The sequence below is a fragment of the Oncorhynchus mykiss genome, chromosome 24 (genome assembly GCF_013265735.2).
Source record: "Oncorhynchus mykiss isolate Arlee chromosome 24, USDA_OmykA_1.1, whole genome shotgun sequence".
NCBI classification, from domain to species: Eukaryota; Metazoa; Chordata; class Actinopteri; order Salmoniformes; family Salmonidae; genus Oncorhynchus; species Oncorhynchus mykiss.
Genome location: NC_048588.1, coordinates 28,438,284 through 28,455,634, shown reverse-complemented (window position 1 = coordinate 28,455,634; position 17,351 = coordinate 28,438,284). Strand labels below are relative to the sequence as shown.

General features: G+C 44.0%; 1 protein-coding gene across 1 annotated transcript in view; it reads left to right on the top strand.

The window, feature by feature from the left end:
* The first annotated feature begins 8,296 nt into the window (after positions 1–8,296).
* The window catches only part of LOC110503384 (calsyntenin-2), a 488,175-nt gene continuing 479,120 nt past the window's right edge, over positions 8,297–17,351 (top strand). Inside the window, exon 1 of the mRNA XM_036962198.1 lies at positions 8,297–8,695. Coding sequence (XP_036818093.1) covers positions 8,614–8,695 — 82 coding nt within the window. The 5' untranslated portion in view covers positions 8,297–8,613. The remainder of the gene's footprint in view (positions 8,696–17,351) is intronic.

The window sequence follows — 17,351 nt, the reverse complement described above, 5'->3', positions numbered from 1 at the left end:
TACAGCCCCCGTCAGTTTGTGGTTGAGGTTGAAGCTTCTCATGTTGGAATGGGGGCTATCCTGTTCCAGCGATCCGTCCAGGACCAAAAGATTCATCCCTGTGCCTTCCGGTCCCATCGTCTCAACTCTGCAGTAAGAAACAATGACGCTGGTAACCGAGAACTCCTGGCGGTCAAGATGGCACTGGAGAAGTGGAGACACTGGCTGGAGGGAGCAGAACATCTGTTTTTGGTTTGGACCGACCACAAGAATTTGGATTATCTCCGCACAGCCAAGCACCATAACTTCAGGCAGGCCCGGTGAGCTCTGTTATTCACCAGGTTCAACTTCCCCATTTCCTATCGCCCAGGTTCCAAGAATGTTAAACCTGATGCCCTCTCTCACCTGTACAGTATCGCTGCCAAATCCTCTGACTCCGAGACCATCCTCCCTACCTCATGCCTTGTGGCTGCTGTTGGCTTGGGTATTGAGACCCTGGTCTGCAAGGCACAACGTTCCCAGCCTACCCCTGGAGGGGGCCCGGCTAACCGGTTGTTTGCCCCTAATTCAGTCCGGTCCCGGGTCATTACTCCAGGCTTATCTGTCATCTGGGTTCCTGTCGAACCCTGTCCTTCCTCCGGCAATGTTTCTGGTGTGCCACAATGGTTCCTGACACCTCTGCCTTCGTCGCCGCATGCACAGTTTGTGCTCAGAATAAGACTCCATGGCAAAGCCCCTTTCAGCCTCCTTCAGCCACTACCTGTCCCTCATTGTCCCTGGTCCCATATCTTCCTGGACTTTGTCATTAGGCTCCCTTCGTCTGATGGCAACACCGTCATTCTGACGGTAGTGGATCGGTTTTCCAAAGCCGCCCATTTCATCCCTCTCCCCAAACTATCCTCTGCCAAAGAAATGGCCCAGCTCATGGTGCAGCACGTCTTCAACAACCTTAAGATGCCTCGTCTCGACCAACCCCACTACCTGGAGCCGACAACTGGTCTGGGTGGAGTTTGCCCGGAACATTCTTCCCTGTTCGGCCATGGGACTCTCCCCTTTCGAGTGCTCCATGTGGTATGAGCCTCCGCTCTTCCCAGAACAAGAGCAGGAAGTCAACATACCCTCGGCCAATATGTTATTCTGCCGCTGTCAGTGTACCTGGAGAAGAGCTTGGGCGGCGCTTCTTAAGACCAACTCCAGGTATCGTCGACGAGCAGACCGCTGCCGGACTCCAGCTCCTCGCTATCGCATTGGGCAGAGGGTATGACTATCCACACGGGACCTGCCCCTTCGGGTAGAGTCTCGCAAACTTTTCCCTCGTCTCATTGGCCCTTTCCCCATCTCTAGAGTCCTTAGTTCCACAGCTGTTTGTCTTTTGTTACCCCGTACCCTCCGTATTCACCCTACGTTCCATGTGTCTAGGATTAAACCCGTGTCTCACAGTCCTTTGTCTTCTGTTTCCAGGCCTACCCCCCCGTGTCATCGATGACCATCCGGCATACACGGTGAGACGCCTCCTGAGTGTTCGACCGTAGGGCAGGGATTTCCAGTACCTGGTTGACTGGGAGGGTTATGGCCCGGTGGAGAAGTTCAGGGTCCTCGCTAGAGACATCCTGGACCCAGCCCTAGAGAGAGAGAGGGGGGGGTACTGTCACACCCTGATCTGTTTCACCTGTCCTTGTGCTTGTCTCCACCCTATCCAGGTGTCACCCATCTTCCCCATTATCCCCATGGGTATTTATACCTGTGTTTTCTGCCTGTCTGTGCCAGTTCATCGTGCTTTGTCAAATCAACCAGCGTGTTACTCTGTGCTCCTGCTTTTTCCTCTTCTCTGTTGGTTTCTAGTCCTCCCGGTTTTGACCCATACCCGCCTTGACTCTGAACCCGCACTTATAGGATCATAAGGTCAGTCTCATCTAAAACGGAGTTTGGAACATCCGTGCGTCACAAAGGGAACATGAAGGTTGGGTTTGGATTTGACGATATTCCTTTGCCTACTAATATTATTTTCCCCTGGGCTCGCAGGCATAATAGTCTAGCAAGAAACACAGTGCTGGGTGCGGCCCAGCGAGTGGTGCTTTCCACCCGTTGGCCCTGGATCGAGGTGAGCGCTTTTTTCCTGGATGTGAATTTCAAGTTTGGGGAAGCTTACAGTTGATTTGATTTACCATTACAACCGATCTACGTGTCAGTTATGAGTTTCATATGCGCATTTTCTAGGAACAGTTTCATTTCAATAATAACGTTTGTGTTTCTCAAAATCATTGTCATGTGGTTAAAAAAAGAAAGAAATTTAAATTATAAATCTAAAAGTTAAATTACACTAATGCTTGTGCACAAGCCTCTGCCATATGGACACATTGATTCACAGTGAGCCATTTGAGACAAAAGAAATGAGCACAAGGAACTAAGAGTATCAGTAAGCCTATACATTACATTGTCAACTAAGTAAAAATACATACAGTACCAGTCAAAAGTTTAGCAACGCCTACTGATTCAAGGGCTTTTCTTTATTTTTACTATTTTCTACATTGTAGAATAATAGTGAAGACATCAAACCTATGAAATAACACAAATAGAATAGAATAGTAAGCAAAAAAGTGTTAAACAAATCAAAATATATTTTATATTTTAGATTATTCAAAGTAGCCACCCTTTGCCTTGGTGACAGCTTTGCACACTCTTGGCATTCTCTCAACCAGCTTCACTGGAATGCTTTTCCAACAGTCTTGAAGGAGTTCCCGCATATGCTGAGCACTTGCTGGTTGCTTTACCTTCACTCTGCGGTCCAACTCATCCCAAACCATCTCAATTGGGTTGAGGTCAGGTGATTGTGTAGACCAGGTCATCTGATGCAGTACTCCATCACTCTCCTTGGTCAAATAGCCCTTACACAATCTGGAGGTGTGTTGGGTCATTGTCCTGTTGAAAAACAAATGACAGTCCCACTAAGCGCAAACCAGATGGGATGGCGTATCGCTGCAGAAGTCTGTGGTAGCCTTGCTGGTTAAGTGTGCCTTGAATTCTAAATAATTCACAGACAGTATCCCCAGAAAACCACCCCCACACCATTACACCTCCTCCTCCATGCTTAACGGTGGGAACCACACATGCAGAGATCATCCGTTCACCTACTCTGCATCTCACAAAGACACGGCGGTTGGAACCAAAAATCTCAAAATTGGAATCATCAGCCCAACGGACAGATTCCTACCAGTCTAATGTCTCTTTCTTGTGTTTCTGGACCCAAGCAAGTATCTTCTTGTTATTAGTGCCTTTTAGTAGTGGTTTCTTTGCAGCAATTCGACCATGAAGGCCTGATTCACACAGTCTCCTCAGAACAGTTGATGTTGAGATGTGTCTGTTACTTAAACTCTGTGAAGCATTTATTTTGCTTGCAATTACTGACGCTGGTAACTCTCTAATGAACATATCCTCAGTAGCAGAGGTAACTTCCTTTCCTGTGGCGATGCTCACGAGAGCCAGTTTCATCATAGTGCTTGATGAAAAAGAGCTTGAAACAGAACAGGCCGTGACACACACCTATTCATTTAAATGCATTCAAGGTGACTATATCATGAAGCTGGTTGAGAGAATGCCAACAGTGTGGAAAGCTGTCATCAAGGCAAAGGGTAGCTACTTTGAAGAATCTCAAATGAAACTTTTTTTGGTTACTACATTATTCCAAATGTGTTATTTCATAGTTTTGATGTCTTCATTATTATTCTACATTGTAGAAAATACATGTGGTCGGAATATTGGCGATAGCTTGGTGAGATTTGACATACCCCCTGAGCCCACTCAGACACTCTTGAAACCCACTCCAAATGGGATCTACAAATGTGGCTCATGTGCACAGTGCAATAGCACTATAAAAACATCCTTCTTCAGAAAACCACACACAGGTCGAAAAATCCCTGTTAGGGGGATCATCTCATGCAAGACCAAGTGAGTAATCTATCTCATCACCCATTCATGTGGGAAAGCCTATGTAGGACAAACAAAAAGACAATTAAAACAACGCATAGCTGAACACCACAGCTCAATCAGGTGTAAGAACATTGACTAACCAGTAGCAGCTCACTTTGTTGAAGCTAACCATCCAATCTCCTCCCTCAAAAACATATGCATTGAGCATGTTGCTCTACCAAGGAGAGGAGGTAACATACAGATCCTACTACATAGGGAGGCTGACTGGATATCCTATCTAAAAACATTGACCCCTAGTGGTCTGAATATTGACTTTGATCTCAGGCCCTTATGAACAATTCTCTCTTTTATGAACAAGTCTTATACATTGATATATTCTTTCTACAGCTTATCAGTGTACAGCTAATATGTTCCCCCTGTTCATGACGCTAATTATGTATTATGGTTGAACCAAAAGATTACATATAACAAAATACATTAAATTAAATAGGAAACAGTTAAATATGCTAAATTGAATTCAACAATAATGTATGTTGATGCAAATATTATGCACAATATTCAATTATATTTCCATATGATAACAATAGCCTGATATATTCATTAATGGCCATTATGCCATTAATTATAGTTTTTTTAACAGTTTCACTCAATTCATTCTATTTAACATAATAATTAAAACACACCCCTCACTATTGTCATTAGTTGCAGTAATTGACTGTTTGTCTACATTACCTGGTTCAAGCATTAATGACATCACACTGAAGAAGGCACAGTGATGCCAAAACGTTGGTGATTTACCCAATAAATGACTGGGAGTTGAAGTCGGAAGAATATATACACTTAGGTTAAACTCATTAAAACTTGTTTAAACCACTCCACAAATGTCTTGTTAACAAACTATAGTTTGGCAAGTCGGTAAGGACATCTACCGTGTGCGTGACACAGTAATTTTTCCAACAATTGTTTACAGACAGATTATTTCACTTATAATTCACTGCATTAAAATTCCAGTGGGTCAGAAGTTTACATACACTAAGTTGACTGCCTTTCAACAGCTTGGAAAATTCCAGAAAATGTTGTCATGGCTTTAGAAGCTTCTGATAGGCTAATTGACATAATTTGTGTCAATTGGAGGTGTACCTGTGGATGTATTTCAAGGCCAACCTTCAAACTCAGTGCCTCTTTGCTTGACATCATGGGAAAATCAAAAGAAATCAGCCAAGACCTCAGAAAAAAATTGTAGACCTCCACAAGTCTGGTTCATCCTTGGGAGCCATTTCCAAACGCCTGAAGGCAACACGTTCATCTGTACAAACAATAGTATGCAAGTATAAACACCATGGGACCACGCAACAGTCATACCGCTCAGGAAGGAGACGTGTTCAGTCTCCTAGAGATGAACGTACTTTGGTACTTCGTGCAAATCAATCCCATAACAACAGCAAAGGACCTTGTGAAGATGCTGGAGAAAACAGGTACAAAAGTATCTACACGTATATCCACAGTAAAACAAGTCCTATATCGACATAACCTGAAAGAGCGCTCAGCAAGGAAGTGCTCCAAAACCGCCATAAACAAGCCAGACCACGGTTTGCAACTGCACATGGGGATAAAGATCATACTTTTTGGGAAATATCCTCTGGTCTGATGAAACAAAAATAGAACTGTTTGGCTATAATGCGAGGAAAAAGGGGGATGCTTGCAAGCCAGGGATGCATTTAATCCTCGTAGAAAATCATTGTCTTAGGTCAGTTAGGATCACCACTTTCTTTTAAGAATGTGAAATGTCAGAAAAATAGTAGAGAATATATTATTTCAGCTGTTATTTATTTCATCACATTCCAAGTGGTTCAGAAGTTTACATACACTCAATTAGTATTTGGTAGCATTGCCTTTAAATTGTTTAACTTGGGTCAAACGTTTTTTCCACAAGCTTCCCACAATAAGTTGGGTGAATTTTGGCCCATTCCTCCTGACAGAGCTGGTGTAACTGAGTCAGGTTTGTAGGCCTCCTTGCTCGCACATGCTTTTTCAGTTCTGCCCACAAATTTTCTATGGGATTGAGGTCAGGGTTTTGTGATGGCCACTCCAATACCTTGACTTTGTTGCCCTTACGCAATTTTGCTACAACTTTGGGAGTATGCTTGGTGTCATTGTCCATTTGGAAGACCCATTTGTGACCAAGCTTTAACTTCCTGACTGATGTCTTGAGACGTTGCTTCAATATATCCACATAATTCTCCTCCCTCATGATGCCATCTATTTTGTGAAGTGCACCAGTCCCTCCTGCAACAAAGCACCCACATAACATGATGCTGCCACCCCCGTGCGTCACAGTGGGGATGGTGTTCTTCAGCTTGCAAGCAATGTTCATTATGTCCAACCAGTTCTATTTTTGTTTGATCAGAGGGGACATTTCTCCAAAAAGTATGATATTTGTCCCCATGTGCAGTTGCAAACCGTAGTCTGGCTTTTTTTATGGAGGTTTTGGAGCAATGGCTTCTTCCTTGCTGAGCGGCCTTTCAGGTTATGACGATATAGGACTTGTTTTACTGTGGATATCGATACTTTTGTACCTGTTTCCTCCAACATCTTCACAAGGTCCTTTGCTGTTGGTCTGGGATTGATTGGCACTTTTTGCACCAAAGTACGTTCATCTCTAGGAGACAGAAGGCATCTCCTTCCTGAGCGGTATGACTTTTGTGTGGTTACATAGTGTTTTTACTTGCTTAATATTGTTTGTACAGATGAACGTGGTACCTTCAGGTGTTTGGAAATGGCTCCCAAGGATGAACCAGACTTGTGGAGGTCTACAATTTCTCTTCTGAGGTCTTGGCTGATTTCTTTTGATTTTCCCATGATGTCAAGCAAAGAGGCACTGAGATTGAAGGTAGGCCTTGAAATACATCCACGGGTACACCTCCAATTGACTCAAATTATGTCAATTATCCTATCAGAAGCTTCTAAAGCCATTACATTATTTTCTGGAATTTTCCAAGCTGTTTAAAGGCACAGTCAACTTAGTTTATGTAAACTTCTGACCCACTGGAAATGTGATACAGTGAAATAATCTGTCTGTAAACAATTGTTGGAAAAATTACTTGTGTCAATCACAAAGTAGATTTCCTTACCGACTTGCCAAAGCTATAGTTTGTTAACAAGAAATCTGTGGAGTGGTTGAAATACGAGTTGTATTGAGTTCAACCTAAGTGTATGTAAACTGTATTAATGCAGAAATAACATGCAAAACAGGCAACATTTGTTTTGCTAAAAATGTGGAGCTCAAAACAGGTGGTGCTCTATCATAATTTTAACCTGACTTTGTTGACTTACCGTGTGAGGTGAAGAAACAATGAGTGAGGAGCTCAGTTTATTGGTGATGGTAAGTTCAGACAATCAGAAATCCTACATTTCAGTGCAGCAGGCCATTTAGACGATTTCTATGAATGCTCAGATTCGCACGCACGTCAACATTATGATGACAGAGAAAGGAGACACATGCACATTGTTCACATGGAGCCTCCAAACAAAATACAATTTTAAACAAATGCAAAACTCCTAAATGATAGTATGAATGAAATAAACCAAAACGTGTTTCTCACAAGTGTAACAGGTTGTGAACTCTGCAAACAACCTTTCAATTCTGAGAATGAGAAACTGTACAGGCCAAATTTAACCCATGCACGAAAGTGAATGTAACCAAAGGAAAGGGATGAACAGTAAATGTACTACTGGTGATATATGTAATGGGGAATTGATACAACTAAACAATCAAAGGGCAAACAGTTAACACAATAAAAAAAGGAATGCCCAAGAATTGGCGGGAGACAGCTCAGCCTATTCTGGAGAGCTGGGCGCATTCTGGATAGAGATGCGCCAATATCTTCGTCACTCCCCCCTCCCTAGTTCTTGTCTCAACATTTCAAATTATATCTAAGACACATTATCTTCACACATATTTTCGATATATTGCTTTTCACTGACAGGCAGCATCTCAATAATCAGCTAGGCCTATTGCCATGCCCCCAATGACTTTATTAGAAAAGTGATTTCTTTCAATCTCCCTGCACTCGGCACCCCATACTCAAAACATAGTCCTGTAGCTATGGACATATATTCAGTATGTGGAGATAAGTGGGTAAGATACATCCTTGGGTTGGTCTCGTGATAGTGGTAGTCTAATGAGCTAATCATCAGTATAACATTCACAATTAATTATCATGATCAAATCGGTCAGATTAATAATTTCAGACAAGGAGAGGAGAAATGTGTGATCGCGGTGCTGTTTAGTAATAGGAGGGAGCGGTATGAGAGAATAAAATATGAATATTAATCCATTCCTCTCCTCCCCGTGACGTAACAGTCCAGTCCGGGGTAGCGATGGTCTACGGTTAGGTCTTATCACTAAGCAGTTAGTTGTGCATCGAACAAGCAACGAACGAGCTCTGGTAACTATACCGCGCAGCTTCACGTTTTCTTCGCGGAAGAAGCCTCCTTCCCTGCCTCGCTTTGCGTATACCACGCGCGTATTATTCCACTCTTAGCTCGCTATCTTTAGTCCGAGTCCGGCATATCATCAGTGAACAGTTTTACAGCTTGAAGAAAAGAGAACGTTGGGACAGGCTGAATTGAAGGAGCGGGCGGAAAAGATCGGAGAGAGAGGAGAGAGGTCACCGTGCCCTGTCTGTATATCGCTCACACCGCGCCATGAATATGCAGCGTATATCCGAGGTGGTGCTGCTGGTGGCCGGGTTTGCTTTGGGGCTCTGTGCTTGTCACACCGTGAAAGGTAGGTGAAGGGGAACTTGGCACTACCTACCCCAAACGTCCTGCGTGGTGCGCTCTCACTCTGCAATGTGCTTCTTGTAGAAGAGGTGGCGATGGGAGGGAGCATAGGGAGAGAGGGTCCATATCGGAGCATTTTGACCACTAATGTGGGCTGATCGCTCTGTGATTCTGTTCATTTAGACCCTCTGATATGATATGGTTATAAGGCTGTCATTTGTAGAGCTTCCGGGGCTCGGGGTGGATTTGTTGATTGTAGGGAGGCTGGTGGAGGAGTGAGTCTATTTCCGAGCAGAGGAGCCTCTGGGACAGGAGGAGTGATGCCGTTGCGTTGAGTGTAACAATGTGTCCAAGTTTTCACTGTGACATAGGTCTATTAATATAGTCTCTCGCCATGTGATAGACATATTTTAGCCTGCCTTCTCTAATCTGCCAAGACAGATCTTAGGTTTTCTAGGAGATATGCGGTGGTAATATTAATAGATAGTAGTCTGATATCTTATTGATTAGGACTATTTAGGCCATATAGTGTCATGATGCTGATATACATATGAGTAGGGATCTATTTATCAGATATTGATATGATGATGCTGCCAATGCTGCTGATGGTGATGGTACTGATGGTGATGATGATGATGATGATGATGATGATGATGATGCTTAGTATTATTATTAGCCGTTTAATTGTAATGATCAGCCATAGCATTATCATCATAGGCCTTTAGGCTAATGCTGTTATTGCAGAATTATGATTTATTGATATCGATAATGGATGTTATTGGGGACCGCACTCCCTTGGTGGGATAAATATATCAGTGTTACCGCACATAGGAGACTAACTGCTCTCGAGCTGCTCACAAGCAACTCCGGTGCCACAGGTGAACTGGTTGATCTGGCACCAGGTACACGTAATATACTCCCCGTAGACTGGGGCTTCTGTTGCACCTGGCAGCATTGGCAGTTGTCGGAGGCATGATTAGGTGTTGCTTAGCGCGAGTCACTGTGCGTCGGATAGAAAGCAGCCTTTGCGCCTGGCTTCTCGTGCGCCCAATAGGCATATTTTGTCTCTATATGTTAGTAGCCCAGTAGTATGGAGACGTATGATAATAACCAATGGCCTGATTAGGGAGGCCAAGCTTGTGCTTCACCTGCATTTTCATTTGAATATGATTATAGCCTGACCCTGAGCAGAGCTCAAACCAACGGCCAACAGTGTGTGAGAGAGCAAGCGGTAGAGAATGAGCTGTCAATGGTGCTGATTTGCAATAAATGACTGAGCGTGTTTTAATGCGGTGTCCGTGGTGCTGAAGTTACCAATACATGTGTTTGTTGGTGTTTGTGTGCAACTGGATACATGGTCTGTCCTCAACTCCACCCACAAATGTGTAGACTTTGTCCATCTGGAGATTGCATGGTAGTATCTCAGGACTGTAGGGCTTTTCGAGCCCCTGCTCGGCTGCGAAGTAAGAAGTAAACGAATTACCGCCCAGTCAATGGGGGTGGAAACGCCGGCACAACACGGTTCTAATTGAGTCCCCAGGGCCGCAACGCAGCTCTAAATTCGGGAGAAAATGAGAACCCATTGTTCAATTTACAGTTTGTGCTGTTATCCTGGCCCACCAGCCGCATTTTGAAGTTGCATCTTTAAGTCCGTGTAAAAGCGAGAGAAACACGCGTGTACAGTAACATTCTGAAAAATGTCATTTGTTTTCTTCTGCCTTCCCTTAAAATTCAACAGTTGAACGGTGCATCTATGACATATAAGTAACTAGAGAAAACTCTTGAATTGATTGTTCTCCTCGAACTCTTTGAGGTGCGCTCTTCCACTGTCATTTCCGTTTAGCCACCGTTTCATTGCAAGAACCGTGAATGAATAATCAACTCCCTTTAATTAATCAAAGTCACCATCAAGGCACCCGCTCAAAATCTAGAGCTGTGTGTTTGTGTGTGTATGCCCGTACCGTAAGTATGTGTGTTGGCCCATGTTGACAGCAGCTAAGTACCCAAAACTGCAAAGAAGTGGCGAAGCTATTTACAAAGGCATTATTGCATTCACGGTTGGACTGCACGCTGTGGCTTAAACGAACCCACCATGTCTCACGTTCAGCTGCGTGGTGGGGATATTTTTTTTTCGGGTGAGTAGAAAGCAGTGCATTTTTGTTGTTGTTGCCAGAGCTGCCCGGAACTGCCCGGAACTGTAATTCCATGCAATATGAACTCGGAATTTAGATAGCTCATTACCAGCAGTATGTGTATTTTAATTTACCCTCAGTGTCTGTTTCCATGGAGGAACCTTTTGCAGCTTGACTCAGTCAATAGAGGATGCAATTACTTGGTGATACGTATTGGCCTGCTGCAGGAGTATTTGGGCTGTTGTTGTTAGATTAATGTATATGTGAAAATGAGGTACAGAATGTATAAATGTATTATACAGTGCACGGGGTTTAAATAAATCAAATAAAGAGTTGTGATTAACAGAAACGTCCACCTTCATCAAAAAAGAATGTATTATTTCAATATAGGCTTTGCTTCCTCTTTAGAACACCTGACCTATAAACTGATTATACCAAACATTAGGAACAAATTCGTAATATTGTGTTGCACGTTGAATTTGTCGGCGTGTTTTGTGTGTGTTCGATATAATAAGCAGAAGAGCGAAAGGAAAGAGGACCCCATCAGCCAATAAAAAAGGCGTGACAAAAACAAGCGTCAGATTTATATCCTCCTTTTGCGAGAGGAAGTGCATTATGGGAGCGCTCTATAAATCGCTGGCCGGGCCAGACAGTGACACAGGAGGCAACACAAATCCTGCCTGACGTGCTGCGACTGGAAAACCATGGTTCAACATGGAGGAGGACATGCTGTTACCTCACTGATCTCAGTACAGCCTTGCTGATCTCAATAGAGCCTTTCTGATCTCAGAACAGCCTTGCTGGTCTCTCCTATTTTTTAGATCTGGCTCAAAAACCAAGGCTCAGTGTAGAGGAGTGCAGTAGATCCTAGATTAGCAATATCTGTCATTTTAGATCAGGCTCAGCATGGAGTAGAGCTATTTCACTGATCTCAAAATCAGTGCTCTTATATCAGATTATGGCAAATTATGGAGGAGGAGTGCTACCTCATTGATCTCAGATCTGCTTTATCTGCCTTACTTCAGATCAGGGTTTTGCTAATAGAGTAGTGTCAAATCAGCGTATTATTCTTGTACAGACCAATGTTTAGTGACCAACTCAGTGGCCTTGTTGTTAGAGAGTCTGTCCAGAGATTGCAAGGTTGGGAGTTTGATCCCCTGATGAGTCATAGCAAATACTGTAAAAATGGGACCCAATGCATCTCTGCTTGGCACTCAGTATTAAGGAGATAGATTGGGGATACGGCCCTGCGATAGACTAGTGTCCTGTCCAGGGGGTGTACTTGTACTGACTCATGCTACAGAAAAAGGAGAGAGGCAACCTCCAGGCTACTTAATTACTTTAGTGTAGGAGTTCAGAGCAGAATACTATTATCCTAATGATATCACAAGAGATATAGCTCAGACTCTGGGTTCTTGTTCCAATATCCACTCCAACACTCCACTGAGATGTGCTATTGTGCAAATGTGAATATATGTGGAGTATATCACCGTTTAATTCAGAAGAATACAAAATGTTACAGGTGTATGTATTACGGTGAGCTTATAGCCTCTGGCAATAGTACCTCTGAACCACAGAACACCCGGTTTGCTTTTCAAGGTCTCACTAAATCCTCCCTCCCTCCCTCCCTCCCTCCCTCCCTCCCTCCCTCCCTCCCTCCCTCCCTCCCTCCCTCCCTCCCTCCCTCCCTCCCTCCCTCCCTCCCTCCCTCCCTCTTTCTTCAAACATTGCTCATGGCTGTGATTATGTCTTCATGGTCTCTTGTCTCTTGCTCTCCTTTCTAGTTTTGTGGAAGGTGAACTGTGTGTGTGTGTGTGTGTTTGGCGATAAGCCTCTACTAATCGCAGTGGGAAGGTGAGCTCTCTTGCTCCCCTCCTCTCTCTCTGTGGGGCTATGGCTGACCATACTTAGCACTAGACACTTAACAAAGAGCTGCAGTTAGTTTCAGAATGGTTGAATACGAATAAGTTAGTCTTAGATATTTGGGACAAATCATTCACTAAATCCTAAACCTCATTTAAATCTTGTAATAAATAGTGTGGAAATTCAGCAAGTTGAGGTTACTAAACTGCTTGGAGTAAAGCTGTATTGTAAACTGTCATGGTCAAAACATGTTGATACAATAGTTGCTGGGGAGAAGTATGTCCATAATAAAGCGCTGCTCTACCTTCTTAACAACACTATCAACAAGGCAGGTCCTACAGGCCCTAGTTTCTACCTTCTTAACAACACTGTCAACAGGCAGGTCCTACAGGCCCTAGTTTCTACCTTCTTAACAACTCTATCAACAAGGCAGGTCCTACAGGCCCTAGTTTCTACCTTCTTAACAACACTGCCAACAAGGCAGGTCCTACTGGCCCTAGTTTCTACCTTCTTAACAACACTATCAACAAGGCAGGTCCTACAGGCCCTAGTTTCTACCTTCTTAACAACACTGTCAACAAGGCAGGTCCTACAGGCCCTAGTTTCTACCTTCTTAACAACACTATCAACAGGCAGGTCCTACAGGCCCTAGTTTCTACCTTCTTAACAACTCTATCAACAAGGCAGGTCCTACAGGCCCTAGTTTCTACCTTCTTAACAACACTGTCAACAAGGCAGGTCCTACAGGCCCTAGTTTCTACCTTCTTAACAACACTGTCAACAAGGCAGGTCCTACAGGCCCTAGTTTCTACCTTCTTAACAACACTGTCAACAAGGCAGGTCCTACAGGCCCTAGTTTCTACCTTCTTAACAACACTGTCAACAAGGCAGGTCCTACAGGCCCTAGTTTCTACCTTCGTAACAACACTGTCAACAAGGCAGGTCTTACAGGCCCTAGTTTCTACCTTCTTAACAACACTATCAACAAGGCAGGTCCTACAGGCCCTAGTTTCTACCTTCTTAACAACACTGTCAACAAGGCAGGTCCTACAGGCCCTAGTTTCTACCTTCGTAACAACACTGTCAACAAGGCAGGTCTTACAGGCCCTAGTTTCTACCTTCTTAACAACACTATCAACAAGGCAGGTCCTACAGGCCCTAGTTTCTACCTTCTTAACAACACTGTCAACAAGGCAGGTCCTACAGGCCCTAGTTTCTACCTTCTTAACAACACTATCAACAAGGCAGGTCCTACAGGCCCTAGTTTCTACCTTCTTAACAACACTATCAACAAGGCAGGTCCTACAGGCCCTAGTTTCTACCTTCTTAACAACACTGTCAACAATTCAGGTCTTACAGGCCCTAGTTTCTACCTTCTTAACAACACTATCAACAAGGCAGGTCCAACAGGCCCTAGTTTCTACCTTCTTAACAACACTGTCAACAAGGCAGGTCCTACAGGCCCTAGTTTCTACCTTCTTAACAACACTATCAACAAGGCAGGTCCTACAGGCCCTAGTTTCTACCTTCTTAACAACACTGTCAACAAGGCAGGTCTTACAGGCCCTAGTTTCTACCTTCTTAACAACACTATCAACAAGGCAGGTCCTACAGGCCCTAGTTTCTACCTTCTTAACAACACTATCAACAAGGCAGGTCCTACAGGCCCTAGTTTCTACCTTCTTAACAACACTATCAACAAGGCAGGTCCTACAGGCCCTAGTTTCTACCTTCTTAACAACGCTGTCAACAAGGCAGGTCTTACAGGCCATAGTTTCTACCTTCTTAACAACACTATCAACAGGCAGGTCCTACAGGCCCTAGTTTCTACCTTCTTAACAACACTGTCAACAAGGCAGGTCCTACAGGCCCTAGTTTCTACCTTCTTAACAACACTATCAACAGGCAGGTCCTACAGGCCCTAGTTTCTACCTTCTTAACAACACTATCAACAAGGCAGGTCCTACAGGCCCTAGTTTCTACCTTCTTAACAACACTATCAACAGGCAGGTCCTACAGGCCCTAGTTTCTACCTTCTTAACAACACTATCAACAAGGCAGGTCCTGCAGGCCCTAGTTTCTACCTTCTTAACAACACTATCAACAAGGCAGGTCCTACAGGCCCTAGTTTCTACCTTCTTAACAACACTATCAACAAGGCAGGTCCTACAGGCCCTAGTTTCTACCTTCTTAACAACACTATCAACAGGCAGGTCCTACAGGCCCTAGTTTCTACCTTCTTAACAACACTATCAACAAGGCAGGTCCTACAGGCCCTAGTTTCTACCTTCTTAACAACACTATCAACAAGGCAGGTCCTACAGGCCCTAGTTTCTACCTTCTTAACAACTCTATCAACAAGGTAGGTCGTACAGGCCATAGTTTCTACCTTCTTAACAACACTATCAACAGGCAGGTCCTACAGGCCCTAGTTTCTACCTTCTTAACAACACTATCAACAAGGCAGGTCCTACAGGCCCTAGTTTCTACCTTCTTAACAACATTATCAACAAGGCAGGTCCTACAGGCCCTAGTTTCTACCTTCTTAACAACACTATCAACAAGGCAGGTCCTACAGGCCCTAGTTTCTACCTTCTTAACAACACTAACAACAGGCAAGTCCTACAGGCCCTAGTTTCTACCTTCTTAACAACACTATCAACAAGGCAGGTCCTACAGGCCCTAGATTCAACCTTCTTAACAACACTATCAACAAGGCAGGTCCTACAGGCCCTAGTTTCTACCTTCTTAACAACACTATCAACAAGGCAGGTCCTACAGGCCCTAGTTTCTACCTTCTTAACAACACTATCAACAAGGCAGGTCCTACAGGCCCTAGTTTCTACCTTCTTAACAACACTATCAACAGGCAGGTCCTACAGGCCCTAGTTTCTACCTTCTTAACAACACTGTCAACAAGGCAGGTCCTACAGGCCCTAGTTTCTACCTTCTTAACAACACTACCAACAGGCAGGTCCTACAGGCCCTAGTTTCTACCTTCTTAACAACACTGCCAACAAGGCAGGTCCTACAGGCCCTAGTTTCTACCTTCTTAACAACACTATCAACAAGGCAGGTCCTACAGGCCCTAGATTCAACCTTCTTAACAACACTGTCAACAAGGCAGGTCCTACAGGCCCTAGTTTCTACCTTCTTAACAACACTATCAACAAGGCAGGTCCTACAGGCCCTAGTTTCTACCTTCTTAACAACACTATCAACAAGGCAGGTCCTACAGGCCCTAGTTTCTACCTTCGTAACAACACTGTCAACAAGGCAGGTCCTACAGGCCCTAGATTCAACCTTCTTAACAACACTGTCAACAAGGCAGGTCCTACAGGCCCTAGTTTCTACCTTCTTAACAACACTGTCAACAAGGCAGGTCCTACAGGCCCTAGTTTCTACCTTCTTAACAACTCTATCAACAAGGCAGGTCCTACAGGCCCTAGATTCAACCTTCTTAACAACACTGTCAACAAGGCAGGTCCTACAGGCCCTAGTTTCTACCTTCGTAACAACACTGTCAACAGGCAGGTCCTACAGGTCCTAGTTTCTACCTTCTTAACAACACTATCAACAAGGCAGGTCCTACAGGCCCTAGTTTCTACCTTCTTAACAACACTATCAACAAGGCAGGTCCTACAGGCCCTAGTTTCTACCTTCTTAACAACTCTATCAACAAGGTAGGTCGTACAGGCCATAGTTTCTACCTTCTTAACAACTCTATCAACAAGGCAGGTCCTACAGGCCATAGTTTCTACCTTCTTAACAACACTATCAACAAGGCAGGTCCTACAGGCCCTAGTTTCTACCTTCTTAACAACACTATCAACAAGGCAGGTCCTGCAGGCCCTAGTTTCTACCTTCTTAACAACTCTATCAACAAGGCAGGTCCTACAGGCCCTAGTTTCTACCTTCTTAACAACACTATCAACAAGGCAGGTCCTACAGGCCCTAGTTTCTACCTTCTTAACAACTCTATCAACAAGGCAGGTCCTACAGGCCCTAGTTTCTACCTTCTTAACAACACTATCAACAAGGCAGGTCCTACAGGCCCTAGTTTCTACCTTCTTAACAACACTGTCAACAAGGCAGGTCCTACAGGCCCTAGTTTCTACCTTCGTAACAACACTGTCAACAAGGCAGGTCCTACAGGCCCTAGTGTTGTCGCACCTGGACTACTGTTTGGTCGTGTGGTTAGGTGCCACAAAGAGGGACCCCGAAAAATGACAATTGGCTCAGAAAAGGGCATCACAGCTGGCCCTTAAATATACACGGAGAGCTCACATTAATAATATGGATGTAAAACTATAATGTCTCAAAGTGGAGGAGAGATTGATTTCATCACTACTTGTTTTTGTAAGAAGTGTTGACAAGCTGAATCTACAGAGCTGTCTGTTTAAACTACTAGTACACAGCTCAAATACCCATGCATACCCCACAAGACATGCCACTAAAGGTCTCTTCACAATCCCCAAGTCCAGATCAGACTATGGGAGGCGTACAGTACTACATAGAGCCATGACTACGTTAAATTCCATTCCACAGCGGATAACTGATGCAATCAGATAAAAAAACAGATAAAAATACACCTTATGGAACAGCGGGGACTGTGAAGAGACACACACACACATGATAAGACATGCACTCTACACACACTTACAT